A 20,901-nucleotide genomic window follows, 5' to 3' on the forward strand; every position below is an offset into this window, starting at 1 on the left:
ACTCAGGGGGTCTTTTATCACACTCGGGGGTACCAAGGATAGGTGGGGGTTGAGCACAGTGTACATCTTTATAAAACTCACATAAGAACGGGAGGTTTCACATGAGCCCCTCACAGAACGATGAATGAGGCAGACACAGGGCACGAGCATGTGGGAAATGGGGAATATGGAGAGGTGCATGAGAAGCAATCTATACAGAAGAAACATTGGCTTTCTTTGTTCCCTACAATGGGCAATTAGTAGGGACTCCGTGTCTTCACTCCCAGGAACACTGTGGGGGGACGGTGACGGCAGCAGATGTGTGTCAAGAAGAATGCAAAACAGTGTGAATTCCCTTCCAGATAACTCCAGGGGAGGGGAGAGAGAGAGAGAGAGAAAGGGAGAGAGAGAGGTGCAGGACTGCACCGGGTAAGGCGCTCAGCTTCTTTTCTTAGAGAGACAAATCCACAGGGTCAATACACAGCCAAAAGCATATACTCAGGATTAACATATCACGCTAGCTTCCAGAAGTTTAAGATATAGTCATCGACACCCCCCCACCCCCGACCCCCTGCCCCCCACCCCCCACCCCCCACCCCCAATCTGTAGCTAAGTCGGACTCCTAAGGACAGTCTGTCTGGTAGAGAGATGTTGAGAGGAGTCGCATGCTGGCAGCGACAGCCCCTGTGCTGGGCCGGGCTGGGCAGGGTGGGCTCCAAGGCCTGCACTGGGTCTCCCCAGGGCAGACATGGTCACCAGGTACCTTACCCAGGACGAGCGGGGTAATCCCAGATGCCTGCTCCCTAGTGGACTGAGCTGCCCTGCCCGTCAGCGAGGGACAGGGCACTTTGGGAATGGCTGGTGTGGAGCTACTGGGCCCAGGGGCGAGTGCTCCCAAGGCTGCCAGCCTGTAGAGCTGGCCACCAACAGCCCAGAGTGGCTGTTTTCTGCAGACCCACCACCTGGGCACCAGCCCTCAGGGTGGCTCCTGCCAAGTGAGTGAGAGCTTGGGCACATCTGGGCTGTGTGCCCTCTCCCCTCTGCTCGCTCGGCACCGCCGTGGCCCTGGAGGGAAACAGGTGCCAAGAGGAGCTCGAGACCCACGGGCCTCTGGCTTCAGGCCTGCCTCCCTCTGACTCCCACGATGGAGCAGGAAGTGGACCTGACGTCACGTCTCAGCCCTAGAGAAGAGAGAAAATACAGCTCTGTGACGGGCGTAGTGACGGGGGGGCCGTGGCCCTCACAGTGACGCCCAGAGGCCAGGGAAGGGGCGAGGATACCCAGGGTGGCAGCTGCCTGGAGCCCTCAGGGACAGCCTCCAATCCAGGGACTTCTCAGTCCCTGGAGACTGAGGACTCAGGGGGGCCCTGACTGGCCCAGCAGACACATATACTCACCACAAGATGCAAAGACCACAAAGCTCAAACCTGGGGCCACGGTTGGAGAAGGGGGGCAGGCCTGGGCAGATGGCCTACTTAATAAGGGTCTTTAAGGAGCGGGTGAATGTGCTCATAACAGTCGCTGAAGTTGGGGAGCCTGGCGGGTGGCCCCCAGCTGCCCCCAAGGCTGTTGCTGCCTGCTGTTGCTGCTGCTGCTGCTGGTTAAGGTTCCGGGCAGTGGACTCTTCAGCTGCGCGCAGCAGGAAGGTGTAGTTCCTCACCACTTCCTCCACCTTGGCCAGCAGCTCCTGGCGCTGGGCCTCAGAGCGCACGATGAACACCAGCCGCACAAAGGTCTCAATGAGGCTGCTCAGCACCTGGAAGCTGCCTGTGATGGCCGCCAGCATGTGCGTGGGGCTCTTGTCCACGTTGGCCACACGGCGGCAGGAGGCCCGGAGCTCCTTGAACTTGAGAGCCAGTTCCAGTTTGTATTCAGAGATCTGGGAGACGTAGGGCTTGGGGGCGCGGGCCTCAGGACTGGCCACACACTGCCGCAGGACCGTCAGCAGCTCGTTGGTGTCCAGCCGGGCGGCCAGGAAGCCGTCGGGCAGGCCATAGGCATGGGCCCGCAGGGCATTGATTTTGGCCAGGCTTCCCTCGAAGGTGGACACCCGCAGGTCGATCTCCTGGGTGCGGGATGCCTCGGGGCTGCTGCTGCTGCAGGTGGTGGCATCCAGCACCTGCAGGGTCCTGCTCACCACGGGCACTACCTGCTCATCCAGCTTCATGCCGGGCAGGATCTTCATGGGGATGGAGTACGAGAGCTCATCCTTGCCATCACTGGCATCATCTGCCATGTCACACTTGCGGTAGTAGAAGCAGTAGCGGATGGAGCAGCACTTGCCGTTCTCACTGTCCTCGTCCAGCTCTGCGGGCTTCCGGTACACCTCTTCTGGCAGTGAGAACACGGCCATCTGTCGGGGCCCTTTGGTCTCAGGGGTGACATGGACGTAAGAGGGGTCTCCCAAGGTTGGGGACTCCAGCGACTTGCTTTTGGGACCCATGCCTAGGGGGAGGCCCGCCTCTACCTCCTTGGCCTCCCTGGGCAGCATGCCCAGGGGTGGGTGCGGGTAGATGTCTGAGGTCAGTGAGGCCCTGTCACCCTGGTCCAGCTCACTGATGCTGTAGCGGCGCATCAGTTTCCTGTAGTTGGGAGCTCCGAGACACTCGCCCCCGGAGGCACACGTGGTCAGGCAAGAAACACCACTCTCAGGGTCCGATCGGCACTCTCGGGACTCCAGGCTGGTGGAGCGGATGCGCCTGACACTGGTGGGGGTGTCGAGGCTCAAGCCTGGGCCAGCCTCTGGCTGCCTCTGGGTAGGGGGGACCCTGTCCCGATCCTTCCCCCGGAGGCTGGGCACTGGTGTCTGGGGAGCCTGAGGCCAGGCCCCCCTGCACATGCGCTTGCAATCGCAGCTGCGCCTCTGCTCACGGGACATGCCGGGTCCCTGCTGCACAGGGCTGCTGCGGAGCTGGCAGCTGCAGCGGCCTGGCGCTAGGGGTTGCAGGTACTCGGCTCCTGGCAGCTCCCCCTGGCTTGGCGGCTTAAGGAGTTCCTCGAGGAACTCCAGCTCATACTGCTTCACCTTCTGCAGCTGGGCCTGCCGCTCATCGGTCTCCTTCTTCTGGCGTGTTGGGAAGGTGGCAGAGAATAAATTACGGAGCCGGAAAGGACCCCGGGAAGATTTGGGCTTGACAGGACCTTCGGAGGCTGACTGGCCTCCATCCAGGGTGGTTTCGATCTTTCTGGAGGGCATAGTGCTCACCTGCCGGTTGATGGCTTGAGGCCTCAGTGGGCTCTGGCCTCGTGTCAGGCAGCTGGGGCTCTGCAGAATCATGGGGTAGCCGACTCGGGGGACCAGGCTGGTCTCCTCAAGTTTGCTGCTTTGGGGGGTGCTCTCCAGCTGCCCCTTCTCCCCATGGCCAGAGACAGTGCCCTGTTTGTGCACAGAAGGCTTGGCACCCTCGGGCCCACCCTTGCCTGCCACCTCCCCAGTACCTTGCTTGCCTGCTGACTCTCGACTCGCTCGAGACAGATAGGTTTTGGGAGGGAAAGTTTGAACAGGCAGCCTGTCCTCTTGTGGGGAGAGGTGCAGGCTCTCAGCTCGGCTGCCTGTGGGTGCTCTGGAGCTGGAAGAGACCTCTGGGCTCAGCTGCTGCTGGGAACTGCGTGAGGTCTCCGGAGCACCGGGGCTCATTTTGAACTTCAGATTCTTAGTGGCACTGCCACTCATTGTGCTAATTTCTGGCCTTACTAGGCTGACCTCTGACCTCCCCATGCTGGCCTCTAGCCTTCTCTCTCCACTGCTGGGAGTGTTCCCCAAGGCTCCGGCAGGGGCAGGTAGGCTCTTAGTGTGAACCACCTGCTGGAGGGCAGCTGAGATGATGGCTGGGGTCATGCTGCCCTTTGGGTCCAGGATAAGCTTGGGGCTCAACCTGACCTCCTTGGGCAGATTCTCCCTTAGCTCAGAGACCTGCTCTTCACTAAGGGATGGTGTGGCTGCCCTCAGTGACATCTCTAGGCCTGCCCTAGTGTGGCCAGGCCCTTTGTCCTCAGGAACTGGGGACAGCAGGCTCAGATTCTTCGGCTCACTCAGCTGTGGGGACAGTGCTGGGTGCACTGCCAGGGCATATGTTCGTTCACGCTGTGGCTGGGCCTCCGATGAGGGCAGCTTCCTCCGAGCACCAGGGGGACCGGGACTCTGACCTGCAACCACTGGCTGGAGGGATGAGTTGGGATCCGGGCGCCCGAGAGAATAAGGGGCCGTGAGAACAGCCTGGGCCGCACAACTCTGGATCCGGAAGGGCAGGTCCTTGCGGGCCAGGAGGCTGTCCTTGTTGAGGTGCTGGGCCAGGAAGTAGGTGGTGTTCTGGTGCTGCTTCATGGCCGACATCATCTCCGACATGTCTGTGAGCTCTGAAGAGTTGGTCTCATGGCCCGAGTCCAGTGATGATTCAGGGGTGATTGTGGCCAGCACAATCAGACCTGGGGGGACAGGAAGAGGGGTCTGCAGCACTTACTCAGGTCAAGTCCTTTCCGATCATATGTAGACGGTCTGTGAGGGTAAAGGTTAGTCAATAGGATTTCAAGCTGGGAAAATCCAGTCAGCCCTGGGGGGCCTGCAGGGCTGAGGGTGTGAAGCGGGGAGGGGAGGGGACAAAGAGAGGCAAGCTGGGAGAGGGGTGATGAAGGGCTGGAATCCAAAAGAGAAACAAAAGAGGCCAGAGAGAAGATCTGGGCAGTTTGATGGCAAATTAACATGCAAATCACAGGCAACATAACATGCTAATAATCATCACTATTTTTAGACTCAACAGCCTAGGAAATTTTTGTTAATTGTCCTGAAGAGAGCTGACAAAGAGAGCTCCCTCTCTCTGGCACTCCTCATTTGGCCAGGCCAGCCTACTGTCCCCGCAGCTGAGACCATTTAGCAGACCTTGGCCTCTCTCTGGCTACCACATGGGCCTCTAGCCTGGGAGCAGCTAGTGCTTGGAGCTCCAGACTCTGAGTAGAGAGTCACGCTAGGCCTAGGGGCCGAACACATAGGGGCTGCCCAACACCAAGGATGCTCTTACAGACAGAAAAGGCACACGCTCGCCCTGGTCAGCTAGGCTCCCTCTGACCCCAATAGCTTCACTTTCTGTCCACACTTGTCCTTGCCTCACATGCTTTCCCATATGCCTTCTTCCTCCCTATTTCTTTCCTTTCACTACAGCATTGACCTCTTTTAGGCATATGTGTATGGAAGGATGTACATGTGGCTATGGGTGCATGTCAGACATGTGGGCTTGTTTATAAGATGGATGTATGTGGGTCTATAACAGGGAATAACATGCATGTTGTATGGCTTGCCTACCAAATAATAATAACAATGGCTACAATTTACTGAATCCCTACAATGTACTAGGAAGTGTTTATGTACTTTGCAAGAATGATCTCAATTTAATCCTCACAACACCCCTATGAGATAGGACTGTTCTCAGATCCATTTAAGATGACGAAAGTGAGGCTCAGAGAAGGTTAAGTGGCTTGGAAAAGCAAAGGTGACACCGAAAAGTGGTGAAGGAGCCAGGACTTGGGTGCCTCTGACTGAGAGCCAAAACTCTGAGGTGGGATAAAGGCCTTAGCCCTGAGCAGTGATGGCTCCTGGCTCCTCTGATCCCAGGTCCCTACGTGGTTAGTTGGTCATTTTGTTTTTCTTCCAGACACATGCATGCTGGATGCTCTTTGCCTGTCTTCTATCTCTCTCACAATTTTGCTCTGATCCTCCATCCTGGCCTGGCTCCGTAGCTGTCATGGCCCCAATCCCTGGGGTCCATCCGCAAGACATTTCCAAAGCGATGGGATGGTGAGAGCCAGACCTGTAGTGGGGGCTGAGCAGTAGCTCCCTGTCACAGCATCATCGCTCCCCTGACCCTATCTGAACTGCCTCTGGGCCATCCACTGCCCTGACACACCACGCTGACTTTGACCTCTGCTTGGGAAGAAGAAATGTCACCTGCTGGCCCTGCCTGGCCAGGACAAGGAAGGGGAGGCAAGAGAGAGGAGGAACGGGCTGTTACCTGCAGTCTGTGGGGGTGGGGGATGTGGTCCATCCTCTGAGGCTGCCAGGGCTTCCAGAGCCTGCAGAGTGGACACCAGGGCATCATCTAGCTCCTGGGCATGATCTCGGACTGTCCGGGTCTGCACGCTGTCAATCAGTGTCACTGGAATCTCATCGTACAGGAGCCCCCGCAGGTGGCGTCCTTGCTCTTGGCTCTGGGCAGCCCGGCGCTTGGGGTCATCCTCATCAGAACTGTTGTCTCGGAAACCAGGAGGTGGGGCAGCAATGGCAGGCAACAGCGAAGTGCTCTCATCTTCTTCCTCTTCCTCCTCCTCACTCCCAGGGGGTGGGAGAGACATCAAGTCCACCATATTGTCACGAGAGGAGCCAGACCTCCCACCTTTGCGAGGGCCCAGCTGCTCCTGGAGTTTGGCTTTGCAAGAGTCACAGTAGAAGTTCAGGGCTTCAGCCCCAAGGGAATTGTCCAAGGTGTAGGAGCGGGCCCTGCTGGCACAGGGCTCGTGGTCTAGGCTAGCTGCATCAAAGTCATCAGGGATCGCCTCATAACCTTGGCCAGAGCTCTTGGACGTGGGGTCAGACTTGGTCCGGGGCCTGGTCTCCTCAAAAAAGATTAAGTTTTCATTGACATCCATCCGGCTTTCCTGTTCCTTCCTTTGTTCCCGCATGTGGAGGTAGCAAAAGCTGACAAGCTCAGAGTCGGCAGGTGGGGGCGTGCAGCGGCTCGACTTCCTGGGGCTGGTGCCCACGCTGCCCACATAACTACTCTCCTTTTTCCCCAGGTGGCCCCCAGTGACAGGGCGGTGGGCGCTGTGCATGTAATCTAAACCCAGAAAGAGAATCAACAGATGAGTCCTGGTGCTGAGGACTGTGGCTGACTTCACATGGCGTCTTGGGCCTGGGTCTCTGGCGCCCAGCTGGGTGGTGGGTACTGAGAAAGAGCATGATTTGGCTCCTAGAGATGAGGGGAGGGGCAGCCAGGCTGCTGCTGACCCTGAAAGTAGAGTGAGTAGAATTGAATGGCCTGGGTGGCTAAGAGCCCCCAGGGATGGGGGCAATGGGGGCCCCCATGGGGGGCCTTTTCTGCAATGGGCAAAGGCATGGGGTGAGGTGGTGTAGGGATGAACACCTTGGTGTCTGGGCACAGCTGGACTCTTACATGGGTATATGTCTGGTCCAAGAGTCAGCTGTACGGGTGAGGTTTGTTTCATGTTCCCTCGGAACTGTCACTGTCTCCAACCCCCTCTATTCAGAGCCTGTGTTATACTTGTGTGAGGTTGTATCTCTTCTAGCAGAAGGAAATGAGTCTGACAAGTTAGTAGTGCTTTAGTGAGAAAGTGTACAACAGGTAGTACAATTCCAAGAGTGTGTATTTCAAAGAGGATGGTCAATGGAGGGCACCTAAAAGAACAGAGCTCTACTAGCAGAATTTGGGGCATCTGAATGTGTCAAGCATATGAGACAGATGCTGGCATGTATATTATGTGGGAGGAGAGTAGGAAGAGCATTTTTTTCAATTCCTCAAATCACATCACTTCTCTGTATTCATACAGGGCTAGCCTGCCTGCTCTATGTACATGTGGCAAAATATTCTAGTCAAGTATTTATTTTCCTGACCATGCCTCACTTAAGAGGAATCTTAGTTTCCTGACCAGGGATGGAACCCATGCCCCATGCATTGGAAGCACAGAGTCTTAACCACTGGACTGCCATGGAAGTCTGCTACCAAATGTATTTTAGAGACAGTAAGTGCAGGAGGAGTTCACAGAAGAGACAGAGGCCTTCAGTCTAGAATGATCAGAGAAGACTTTCACAGAGGAGATTTAACAATGGTAAGTATGTAGATCTGAGGATTATTCATAGCAAATGCTTTCTTTCTGAATGGCTTCTCTCTTTTAGGCTGCTTTTTGGCCCCTTCCCATGTTACTTGTGAGAATATACTCAGACAATGCCAGTTTTCTTTGCTATCAGCAGACAGACCGATGGCAAACACTATCTTAGGCTAAGGCTATATACCTGATCCAATTTAATCCTCACAACAACCCAATGACGTAGGTGCTATCATTATCCCCATTTTACAGAGAAAGAAACTGATCCATTCATTTTGTGACTTACCTAAGGTCACATGAATTGTAAATGGCAGTCTGGATTTTTTTTGGGGGGGGGCGTTATGCTACACAGCTTTTGGGGTCTTAGTTTCCCAACCAGAGATTGAACCCACGACCTTGGAAGTGAACGCTCAGAGCCTTAACCATTGGACCAGCTGGGAATTCCCTGGCAGTCTGTATTTGAGCCCAGGTTTGAGAGACGACGAAGCCCATGTATTTTTTTTTTCTTAAACTTTTTACTTTATGTTGGAGTATAGACAGTTAACAGTGTTGTGATAGTTTCACTTGGACAGCAAAGGGACTCAGGCATATTTATACGTGTATCAGAGCTAGTGGAGGTGATGGAATTCCAGTTGAGCTATTTCAAATTCTAAAAGATGAAGCTGTGAAAATGCTACACTCAATATGTCAGCAAATGTGGAAAACTCAGCAGTGGCCACAGGACTGGAAAAGGTCAGTTTTCATTCTAATTCCAAAGAAAGGCAATGCCAAATGCTCAAACTACTGCACAAGTATACTCATCTCACACGGTAGTAAAGTAATGCTCAAAATTCTCCAAGCCAGGCTTCAGCAATACATGAACCTTGAACTTCCAGATGTTTAAGCTGGTTTTAGAAAAGGCAGAGGAACCAGAGATCAAATTGCCAACATCTGCTGGATCATCGAAAAAGCAAGAGAGTTCCAGAAAAACATCTATTTCTGCTTTATTGACTATGCCAAAGCCTTTGACTGTGTGGATCACAATAAACTGTGGAAAATTCTGAAAGAGATGGGCATACAAGACCACCTGACCTGCCTCTTGAGAAACCTGTGTGCAGGTCAGGAAGCAACAGTTAGAACCGGACATGAAACAACAGACTGGTTCCAAATCGGAAAAGGAGTATGTCAAGGTTGTATATTATCACCCTGCTTATTTAACTTCTATGCAGAGTACATCATGAGAAACGCTGGGCTGGAAGAAGCACAAGCTGGAATCAAGATTGCTGGGAGAAATATCAATAACCTGAGATATGCAGATGACACCACCCTTATGGCAGGAAGTGAAGAACTAAAGAGCCTCTTGATGAAAGTGAGAGAGGAGAGTGAAAAAGTTGGCTTAAAGCTCAACATTCAGAAAACTAAGATCATGGCATCCGGTCCCATCACTTCATGGCAAATAGATGGGGAAACAGTGGAAACAGTGGCTGACTTTATATTTCGGGGCTCCAAAATCCCTGCAGATGGTGATTGCAGCCATGAAGTTAAAAGACCCTCCTTGGAAGGAAAGTTATGACCAACCTAGACAGCATATGAAAAAGCAGAGACATTACTTTGCCAACAAAGGTCCATCTAGTTAAGGCTATGGTTTTTCCAGTGGTCATGTATGGATGTGAGAGTTGGACTATAAAGAAAGCTGAGCACCGAAGAATTGATGCTTTTGACTTTGATGTTGGAGAAGACTCTTGAGAGTCCCTTGAACTGCAAGGAGATCCAACCAGTCCATCCTAAAGGAGATCAGTCCTGGGTGTTCATTGGAAGGACTGATATTGAAGCTGAAACTCCAGTACTTTGCCCACCTGATGCAAAGATCTGACTCATTGGAAAAGACCCTGATGCTGGGAAAGATTGAGGGCAGGAGAAGGGGACAACAGAGGATGAGAGGGTTGGATGGCATCACCGACTCAGTGGACATGGGTTTGTGTGCACTCCAGGAGTTGGTGATGGACAGGGTGGCGTGGCATGCTGCAGTTTGTGGGGCTGCAAAGAGTCGGACACGACTGAGTGACTAAACTGAACTGAACTGATACTGTTTCTTTCCTTCTGCTTGTTTTGAGTTTAGTTCACTGATTTTGTTTGTTTGGGGTTTATTTTGTCTATGCCTTGTGGCTTACAGGATCTTAGTTTTCCCACCAGGGATTAAACCTGAGCCATAGCAGTGAAAGTCCCATGGCCTAACCACTGGATTGCCAAGGAATTCCCATACTTTGTCTTCTTCAAGTTTTGTAAGGTGGAAGGTCAGGTTACTGATATGAAGTCTTTTTTTCTTTTTAAATCCAGGTGTTTATAAATTTCCCTCTAAGCCCTATATTAGTTAGATCTCATAAGTTTTCATGCATTGTATCTTCATTTTCATCCATGTCAAAGTATTTTCCAATTTCCCTTGTGATTTATTTTTTGACCCATTGGTTATTTATGAATGCTTTATTTAATTTCCATGTACATATGAATTTCCCAGGTTTCTTTCTGTTATTATTTTTTTCTATTTCTGTTGTGCTCAAAAAACATACTTTATAAGATTTCATTCCTTTTAAATTTGTTGAGGTTTATTTTATGACCTAATAATATATGGTCTGTCCAGGAGAATGTTCCAGGTGTACTTAAGAAGAGTGTATATTCTGCTATTGTTAAATGACATATTCTATAGATTTCTGTTAAGTCTAATTGGTTCATGGTGCTGTTCAGGTCCTCTGTTTCTTCACTGATCTTCTGCCTAGTTGTTCTATCCATTATTGAAAGTAGGGTATTGAATTCTCCAGCTATCGCAGTTTTATTGTGTTTTTCTCTTTTCAATTCAATCAGGTTTTGCTTCATGTATTTTGGGGCTCCATTGTTAAGTGACATCATCACAGTTTTGTGCTGGCTGTAAGCTCTAGTGAAAAGTAACACTGATTCATTGCCCCCGTCAAACTGGAATTTGAAAGGCATTTGGAAGTTTTTTTTTTCCCCCCCCCAGCATCTAGACCACTATGATGAACTATAGGGTAATGGTTAAAAACATAGGCTTATATAGTTATATGACAGCCTGTATGCGAGGAGAGTTTGGGGAAGAATCCATTCAGTTCAGTCGCTCAGTTGTGTCCGACTCTTTGCCACTCCATGAACCACAGCATGCCAGGCCTCCCTGTCCATCACCAATTCCCAGAGTTTACCCAAACTCATGTCTACTGAGTCAGTGATGCCATCCAACCCTCTCATCCTCTGTTGTCCCCTTCTCCCGCCCTCAATCTTTCCCAGCATCAGGGTCTTTTCCAATGAGTCAGATCTTTGCATCAGGTGGGCAAAGTACTGGAGTTTCAGCTTCAATATCAGTCCTTCCAATGAACACCCAGGACTGATCTCCTTTAGGATGGACTGGTTGGATCTCCTTGCAGTTCAAGGGATTCTCAAGAGTCTTCTCCAACACCAAAGTTCAAAAGCATCAATTCTTCGGTGCTCAGCTTTCTTTATAGTCCAACTCTCACATCCATACATGACCACTGGAAAAACCATAGCCTTAACTAGATGGACCTTTGTTGGCAAAGTAATGTCTCTGCTTTTTCATATGCTGTCTAGGTTGGTCATAACTTTCCTTCCAAGGAGGGTCTTTTAACTTCATGGCTGCAATCACCATCTGCAGGGATTTTGGAGCCCCGAAATATAAAGTCAGCCACTGTTTCCACTGTTTCCCCATCTATTTGCCATGAAGTGATGGGACCGGATGCCATGATCTTAGTTTTCTGAATGTTGAGCTTTAAGCCAACTTTTTCACTCTCCTCTCTCACTTTCATCAAGAGGCTCTTTAGTTCTTCACTTCCTGCCATAAGGGTGGTGTCATCTGCATATCTCAGGTTATTGATATTTCTCCCGGCAATCTTGATTCCAGCTTGTGCTTCTTCCAGCCCAGCGTTTCTCATGATGTACTCTGCATAGAAGTTAAATAAGCAGGGTGACAATATACAACCTTGACATACTCCTTTTCCGATTTGGAACCAGTCTGTTGTTCCATGTCCGGTTCTAACTGTTGCTTCCTGACCTGCACACAGGTTTCTCAAGAGGCAGGTCAGGTGGTCTTGTACGCCCATCTATTTCAGAATTTTCCACAGTTTATTGTGATCCACACAGTCAAAGGCTTTGGCATAGTCAATAAAGCAGAAATAGATGTTTTTCTGGAACTCTCTTGCTTTTTCGATGATCCAGCAGATGTTGGCAATTTGATCTCTGCTTTGCTGGAGCAGCCGTGAAGAGATACCCCACATCCAAGGTAAGAGAAAACCAAGTAAGAGGTAGGCACTGACAGAGGGCATCAGAGGGCAGACAGACTGAAAGCACAATCACAGACAACTAGCCAATCTGATCACATGGACCATGGCCTTGTCTAACTCAGTGAAACTATGCCATGCTGTGTGGGGCCACCCAAGATGGACAGCTCATGGTGGAGAGGTCTGACAGAATGTGGTCCACTGGAGAAGGGAATGGCAAACCACTTCAGTATTCTTGCCTTGAGAACCCCATGAACATTATGAAAAGGCAAAAAGATAGGACACTGAAAGATGAACTGAAAGATGAACTCCCCAGGTCGGTAGGTGCTCAATATGCTACTGGAGATCAGTGGAGAAATAACTCCAGAAAGAATGAAGGGATGGAGCCAAAGCAAAAACAATACCCAGTTGTGGATGGGACTGGTGATAGAAGCAAGGTTCGATGTTGTAAAGAGCAATATTGCATAGGAACCTGGAATGTTAGGTCCATGAATCAAGGCAAATTGGAAGTGGTCAAACAGGAGATGACAAGAGTGAACATAGACATTCTAGGAATCGGCAAACTAAAATGGACTGGAATGTGTGAATTTAATTCAGATGACCATTATAATTACTACTGTGGGCAGGAATCCCTTAGAAGAAATGAAGTAGCCATTATAGTCAACAAAAGAGTCCGAAATGCAGTACTTGGATGCAATCTCAAAAATGACAGAATGATCTATGCTTGTTTCCAAGGCAAACCATTCAATATCACGGTAATCTAAGTCTATGCCCCGACCAGTAACGCTGAAGAAGCTGAAGTTGAACAGTTATATGAAGACCTACAAGACCTTCTAGAACTAACACCCAAAAAAGATGTCCTTTTCATTATAGGGGACTGGAATGCAAAAGTAGGAAGTCAAGAAACACCTGGAGTAACAGGCAAATTTGGCCTTGGAGTACAGAATGAAGCAGGGCAAAGGCTGATAGAGTTCTGCCAAGAGAAAGCACTGGTCATAGCAAACACCCTCTTCTAACAACACAAGAGAAGACTCTACACATGGACATCACCAGATGGTTGACACCGAAATCAGACTGATTATATTCTTTGCAGCCAAAGATGGAGAAGCTCTATATAGTCAGCAAAAACAAGACCGGGAGCTGACTGTGGTCAGATCATGAACTCCTTATTGCCAAATTCAGACTGAAATTGAAGAAAGTGGAGAAAAGCACTAGACCATTCAGGTATGACCTAAATCAAATCCCTTATGACTATACAGTGTAAGTGAGAAATAGATTTAAGGGACTAGATCTGATAGACAGAGTGCCTGATGAACTATGAATGGAGGTTTGTGACATTGTACAGGAGACAGGAATCAAGACCATCCCCAAGAAAAAGAAATGCAAAAAAGCAAAATGGCTGTCTGGGGAGGCCTTACAAATAGCTGTGAAAAGAAGGGAAGCAAAAAGTAAAGGGGAAAAGGAAAGATATAACCATTTGAATGCAGAGTTCCAAAGAATAGCAAGGAGAGATAAGAAAGCCTTCTTCAGTGATCAATGCAAAGAAATAGAAAACAATAGAACGGGAAAGACTAGAGATATCTTCAAGAAAATTAGAGATACCAAGGGAACATTTCATGCAAAGATGGGCTTAATAAAGGACAGAACTGGTATGGACCTAACAGAAGCAGAAGATATTAAGAAGAGGTGGCAAGAATACACAGAAGAACTGTACAAAAAAGATCTTCACGACCCAGATAATCATGTTGGTGTTATCACTCACCTAGAGCCAGACATCCTGGAATGTGAAGTCAAATGGGCCTTAGGAAGCATCACTACAAAGCTAGTGGAGGTGATGGAATTCCAGTTGAGCTGTTTCAAATCCTGAAAGATGATGCTGTGATAGTGCTGCACTCAATATGCCAGCAAATTTGGAAAACTCAGCAGTGGCCACAGGACTGGAAAAGGTCAGTTTTCATTCCAATCCCAAAGAAAGGCAATGCCAAAGAATGTTCAGACTACTGCACAATTGTACTCATCTCACACGGTAGTAAAGTAATGCTTAAAATTCTCCAAGCCAGGCTTCAGCAATACGTGAACCATAAACTTCCAGATGTTCAAGCTGGTTTTAGAAAAGGCAGAGGAACCAGAGATCAAATTGCCAACATCTGCTGGATCATCGAAAAAGCAAGAGAGTTCCAGAAAAACATCTATTTCTGCTTTATTGACTATGCCAAAGAAACAGTATAGAGGACAGAAAAATAGAGAAACATCAGTGAATCTAAAAGTTGGTTTTTTGAAAAGATTGATAATACCAACAAACTTTTAGCTGTACAGACCAAGCTCAAAGAGAGACAATTCAAATTATTAAAATCAGGAGTGAAAGAAAGGACATTACTACTCACTCTCCATCAATAGAATCATTTATAAGGTGAATATTTTGAATAAGCTTATGCCAACAAATTAGATAAGCTAAGATAAAATGGACAAATTCCTAGAAATACACCAATTACCAGAACTGAATTAAGAAGATAGAAAATCTAAATAGGCCAATAGCAAGAAGATAAATTGAATCAGTAATTAACTCTCCCCAAATTAATCAAGTCAGTCAGTCAGTCAGTCCAAGCCCAAAATGACTTCACTGGTGAATTTCATAAAGTGCTCAAAGAAGTAATTTATAGTATTCTTCACAAACCCTTCCAAGAAATGATAAGGAACAGATACTTCTCAGCTCATTTTATGATTGTCAATATTACCTTGATACTAAAGCAGACAAAAACATCACACAAGAGAACTACAGACCAATATTCTTTATGAATATAGATACAAAATATAGTCCTCAACAAAATACTAGCAATCAGAATCCAGCAACATATATCAAGAATTACACATCATGCCCAAGAGGGATTTATTGCAGGAATGCAGCATTGGTTTAACATCTGAAAATCAATTAATGTAATATACCACGTTAATAGAATAGAGGACAAAAACCACATGATCATCTCAACAGACACAAAAAAATCATTTGACAAAGTCCAACATCTTTCATGATAAAACTCAACAAGATAGCAATAAAAGGAAATGTCCTCAACATGATAAAGGTTAACTGTGAGAAACCTAAGTTAATTTCATACTTGATGGTGAAAGACTGAAAGCTTCCCCCTAAAATAAGGAAAAAGTCCAGGATTTCTACTTTCACCACTTCTATTCAACACCATACTTGGATTTCTTGCTAGGACAATTATTAAAATGAAATACAGTCATCCAGATTGGAAAGAAAGAAGTAAAACTATTTCTATTTGTAGATCTTATATATAGAAAATCCCAAAGAATCCACTAATAAAATATTAGAACTAATAAACAATCTCAGCAAGACATCCCTGGCAGTCCAGTGGTTAAGGCTGTGCTTCCACTGCAGGGGGCACAGGTTCCATCCCTGGCTGGGGAACTAAGATCCTGCATGCCACACTGTGCAGCCAGAAAAACAAAAAAAAGCCCAATATCAGCAAGGTTACAGTATAAAAACTTAATATATAAAAATCAATTGTATGTTTATGCAGTAGCAATAAATAATCTGATAATAAAATTAGGAAACAATTCTATTTACAATAGCATAAAAATAATATACTTAGGTATAAATTTAATAAAAGAAACTGGAAACTACTGGAAACTACAAAACATTTATGAAAGAAATTGAAGAAGATTTAAATAAATGGAAAGATACTATGTGTTCATGGACTGAAAGACTTAATATTGCTAAGATAGCAATACTTCCCAAATTGATCTATAGATTCAACACAGTCCCTATCAGAATTCCAGCTGACTTTATAGAAGTGAAGTGAAAGTCACTCAGTCACATCCAACTCTTTGCAACCCCATGGACTATACTCCATGGAATTCTCCAGACAAGAATACTGGAGTGGATTGCTGTTCCTGTCTCCAGGGGATCTTCCCAACCCAGGGATCGAACTCAGGTCTCTTGCATTGCAGGTGGATTCTTTACCAGCTGAGCCACAAGTAGAAATTACAAGCTAAGTAGAAACTGACAAGCTAATTCAAAAATTCACATGGAATCACGAGATCCAGAATAACTGAAACAATCTTAAAAAGATCAAAGTAGGAGGACTCATATGTCCTGATTTTAAAACTCACTACGAAGCAATGGTAATTCAAACTGTGGTACTGGCATAAGTTTAGACATTATAGGTCATATGGAATAGAACTGAGAGTCCAGAAAAAAATCCCTTTTTTATGGTCAAATAGGCCAATTTAAGAGCTTCCCTGGTGGCTCAGTGGTTAAAAAAATCTGCCTGCCAATGCAGGAGACATGAGTTCGATCCCTGAGTTGGGAAGATCCTCTGGAGAAGGGCATGGCAACCCACTCCAGTATTCTTGCCTGGAGAATTCCCTGGACAGAGGAGCCTGGTGGGCTACAGTCCATGGTGTTGAAAAGAGTTGGACACGACTGAGCACACACACACACATGCTGCCTCTCTAAACATATAGTCAATGTAACCACATTGAGTGGGTTTAATTTAGATCACAGTGGCTGACTCTAGGGAACTCTAGGTCAGCGGGAGAATGGTATGTAATGACCTCTGTGCTTTAGGTAAGAAGTGCTCTAGGGGAGCACCAAGCCAGGAGCACGAACTAGCAGTTCAGGAGGTCTCTACCCACAGGCACTGTTCACAGGGCTCAGCCATGTACCAGGTGCTAACTCCCTTTGAGGCAGATGAATAATCAGCATAGCCAGCCTGGCAACAAGCTGCCATCATAGGTGGGTCCCAGAGGCATGTGCACTAAGCAGGTGGTGACTTCTCTCAGCCAAGGTCCTGATGTCCAAAGGTGGCTTCCCTCCCTGCAAGATGGAAACATCTCCCAGCACCAGGTTGTCAAGGCCAGATGAAACACAGCCTGCCACTTGGTGCTGTGATGTGCAGATCCAAGGAGCAGCATGGGGCTGTGTGGCAGAGACAGTGTGCCTGCAAAAGCCCACATCTGAGGACAGAAGGTTACAGATGCCAGTAAAGTCAGCTATGATATGCTGACGGCTGGGACAGCATGCCTCTCAGACTGAATCTGCTGTAAATTGCTCATCAGCTTTCCCCAAGAGGGATGCCCTAGTCTAGCCCTCTGTACTCAGTTACTCTCAAGGGTAACTTAAATGCTTGCAAAGAAATAGGATAGTGATTCAACTGTGCTGTGCTTAGTTGCTCAGTTGTGTCTGACTCTTTGTGACCCCATGGGCTGTAGCCCCCCAGGCTTCTCTGTCCATGGGGATTCTCCAGGCAAGAATGCTGGAGTGAATTGCCATGCCCTCCTCCAGGGGATCTTCCCAACTCAGTGATTGAACTGAGGTCTCCCGCATTGGTGGTGGTTTGTTTACCGTCTGAGCCACCAGGGAAGCCTGGTGGTCCAACTAGATCACTATATAAGTATATGTGTGTGTGTGTGTGTGTGTGTGTGTGTGTGTGCGTGTGCTCAGTTGTGTCCAACCCTTTGCAACCCCACAGACTGTAGCCTGCCAGGCTCATCTGTCCATGGACTTTTCCAGGAAAGCATACTGGAACAGATTGCTATTTCCTCCTCCAGGGGATCTTCCTGGCCCAGGGATCAAACCCGCATCTCTTGCGTCTCCTGCATTGGCAGGCGGGTTCTTTACCTATATATGCTCAAGTATATCTCACACACATACACACACACACACATACAGCAGGATGTTGACTTAGCTAGCCTCCTATTACTTGGCCTTGCTATATTCTACAGTCCAGTAATCATTACTGGTTATAATAATGACCTAGAGGCTTTGGAATAAGTTCATGTTCTTTCTGACTCATCATTAAAAAAGCCTGTTATGTTCAATCCAGCTTTAGCACTCTGTGCATGTCATGGAGTTTTAACTTCATGAAAATCAGTAAGCCATGCATGGGCTATGTAGTAGCCATTAAGCATAATACTTGATTCACTAGACCAAACTGCCTTATAACCGTGAGAGAAAATGTAGAGTGAGTTCCTCCAACTGTCATCCCAGTTGGGGCCCCCAAACCTTACTTTCATGGATTTCCCCAGGATACAAGGGAATTCAAGGCTGGAGAGAGAAGGTAGCTGCCTCTGGATTTCCCACAGCTGGAGAACAGGCATTTGTCTGAGTCTTTCTCAAGCCCAGGTATTGTTCTGTTGTGTCAGCTGAATTTCCCCTAAATAAATGCAAAGGCACTTACTGCACTGACATTATCCATTTCATCATCTGTCCGTATTCCCCCGCTGGACTGTAAGCTTGGCGAGGACAAAGACCATGTCTGTTACTCCTGGCTCTATCCGCACTGCCTGGCACATAGTGAATACTAGAGAAAGAGTTGTTGAGTGAATAAATGAAATACCTCCTGTGGGGAAACTACTGATAAAACCCAAGAGGTAATCCCTTCCTTCCCACATCCCCATTTTCCTTTTTCATTCAGTCTCAGAGGAGAGGAGGTGCTTTCTCTTTTCTACTTGTGGGTTTAACAGCATCCTTTTGGCCCAGCCAGCTGAGAACTGAGTCGAGCTAGCTGGCAGCCAGTAACTGCCGAGGGACAAGAATAGAGAGCAGGCCAGGGATACCAGGCCCTGAGTGGTCTGGAGCTTTGGTTCCTGAAGGTAAAGCCCAACTGAAGTTGGCAGGATTCCTTTTCCCTATAGGCCTTGGCTAAGTAACACAGCACTGGGCCTTGTGTTCTGAAATGAAAGTGCGGGCCAACAGAGGAAAGCCATCTCAGCTTTGTACCAGGGACTGATGGCCCCTCACTGTAATCTGGGCAGAGGGCTCCTCAGTGGTACCCATTGCTGTCTTTCTAGCCTGTCCTTGGGGCCAAGGGAGAAGAAGTGCACACCAGCCCCTGACAGGCAGAGCCGGGAGGCTTGCCCTGTGCCACTGGCTGAGAACACTGGGTGGCTGTTGTTGAACCCAGCATCTGACAGTCCCAAAGGCCACACAACTAGGCCCTGCTGTGGACTCAAGGCCTTGGGGAGGTGAAGCACTGCAAACAGCAGGGACACCACTGTGGTCTGTGTGGCTCCCACATGGACAAGTGAGGCCCTGTGGTAGAGACAGCCTGAGCCCCCATCACTCTGCAGGCCCAAGGGGGCTCTCAGGAATCAGGAAGGACCAAAACCCACATCCAGTTTTTTGGAAACCTCTTTGCAGGCTGCAACACCTCCATGAGAAATGGATTTGCCTTTGGAATAGCAGCAGGGTTGCAACATACAATGTGCTCAGTGGAACTGCCAGGACACAGAAGACTGTGCTGCTTACTTGGTGCCATTGTCCCCACAGCAAGGAGAGTATTTAAGGACAGCATTGGCTAGGGTGGGATGACAGAAACACTTTGTCAGGCCGGGTGGGACTGGCAGAGTCACTCCCAGGGTCTTGTGAAAGTGGATCCCTTTAAACAACTGTCATTTCCACACCTGGTCCTCAGCTGGGTTCCAGGCTTTTCTTTCTGGCTTTCCTTTTCCATGTCTCCCTCTTGGTGCTGTTCAGTAAGAGGTATCACTGGATGTGATGACAGAGAGGAAGACCACAGGTGACACTGACAAGGTTAATGCTGGCCTTGGCATCCTTTGACCATCAGAGGTTTGATAGTGCAGATGGCAGCTCAGCCCCTTGGCTCCTTCTATTCTAAGTCACTTCCTATGCTTCTCTACGTAGAACCTCCTTCATGTGCCTTAAGGCCACTGATCCTTTCCTACATCTGTGTTTGGTGGATTGCCTTCTAATTCCTTTGGTCAGGGGCTTCCCCAGTGGTCCAGTGGCTAAGACTCCGAGCTCCCAATGAAAGGGAGCCTGGGTTTGATCCCTGGTCAGGGGACTAGATCTCACATGCCATAACTAAGATTTCACATGCCACAACTTAAAAAAAAAAAAAGATCCTGCATGCCACACAAAGATGGAATATCCCACATGCTGCAGCTAAAACCTGGCACAGCCAAATAAAATAATAATAATTCCTGTGAACAATGCGATGAGATGTAAACACAGGCTTGTCACCACGTTCGTGAAGAGATCATGAAGTGAGAGGGTGGGTGTGAGTGTACACAGCCCACAGGCTGCTGGTTCATCCCCTGAAAGTGTGTTTCTACTCCTCACTCTACATCACAGGTAACCATACTGCAAACCAAGACAGCCTTAAAGAGAAGAGACAAGCAGCAAGGCAAGCGGATGGAGTCATCAGCATGTGAGGAAGGCGACTCCTGGGCAGTCAGTCTCAACTTCCGCCCACGATGTTTGGGTGCTGGGACAAGGCAAGCCTCGGGTGTAATACATGGAATGTCTGTTCTTTGGGTCTCCTCCCTCTCCTCCTACTGTGGTTCAGGACAGCAGTATCTGGACTGGGCTGATCTGTCCTAAGGCCCCTATGTGTCGCATCACCAGCACAGCTCTGGGTGATACACTGAGTTGCCTCACTGGGAAGCCTTCTGTTGGGGGGCAGCCCTTGACTCTATCTGATCCTAGTGATCATTCCCTCCTATCTCTGAGCCTCTTGCTGGGCTTGCATAGCCCTTCCTACCCCCGCCTTCCATGGCCTCTTACTCCAGGCAGCTCCGTCAGTGCCCACTCTGATGAACAAAAGAAAGGTTTTAGCTTCATTTTCAACTGCGCCAGGACATCTGTGCATCTCTCCTAGATCACTGTACCTCTAAAGCTTTGCCTTAGATCCCATGTGATTCTCCAATTGGTTCTATGCATTGCTCGTTTGCTATTTTTATGTTATGCTTGTTGACCAACTCAGACACAAAGTATTGTCACCGGCATCCTTTGTGGGACAGGCCCATATGAAGGCCAGCTGTCTTTTCCACT

General features: G+C 48.4%; 1 protein-coding gene across 6 annotated transcripts in view; it reads right to left on the reverse strand.

The window, feature by feature from the left end:
- Positions 1 to 576: 576 nt before the first annotated feature.
- Positions 577 to 20,901, reverse strand: part of FRMPD3 (FERM and PDZ domain containing 3) — a 69,091-nt gene continuing 48,766 nt past the window's right edge. For 5 of the 6 annotated variants that reach the window (XM_027534479.1, XM_027534478.1, XM_027534481.1 and 2 more), the window contains 2 exons: positions 5,982 to 6,803; positions 577 to 4,404 (listed from right to left, as the gene is read on the reverse strand). In XM_027534479.1, the coding sequence (XP_027390280.1) occupies positions 1,451 to 4,404; positions 5,982 to 6,803 (3,776 nt within the window). In that variant the 3' untranslated portion in view covers positions 577 to 1,450. The remainder of the gene's footprint in view (positions 4,405 to 5,981; positions 6,804 to 20,901) is intronic. The other variant, XM_027534484.1, reaches the window with a different exon arrangement.

This window comes from Bos indicus x Bos taurus, chromosome X (genome assembly GCF_003369695.1).
Source record: "Bos indicus x Bos taurus breed Angus x Brahman F1 hybrid chromosome X, Bos_hybrid_MaternalHap_v2.0, whole genome shotgun sequence".
In the NCBI taxonomy this organism is placed as follows: Eukaryota; Metazoa; Chordata; class Mammalia; order Artiodactyla; family Bovidae; genus Bos; species Bos indicus x Bos taurus.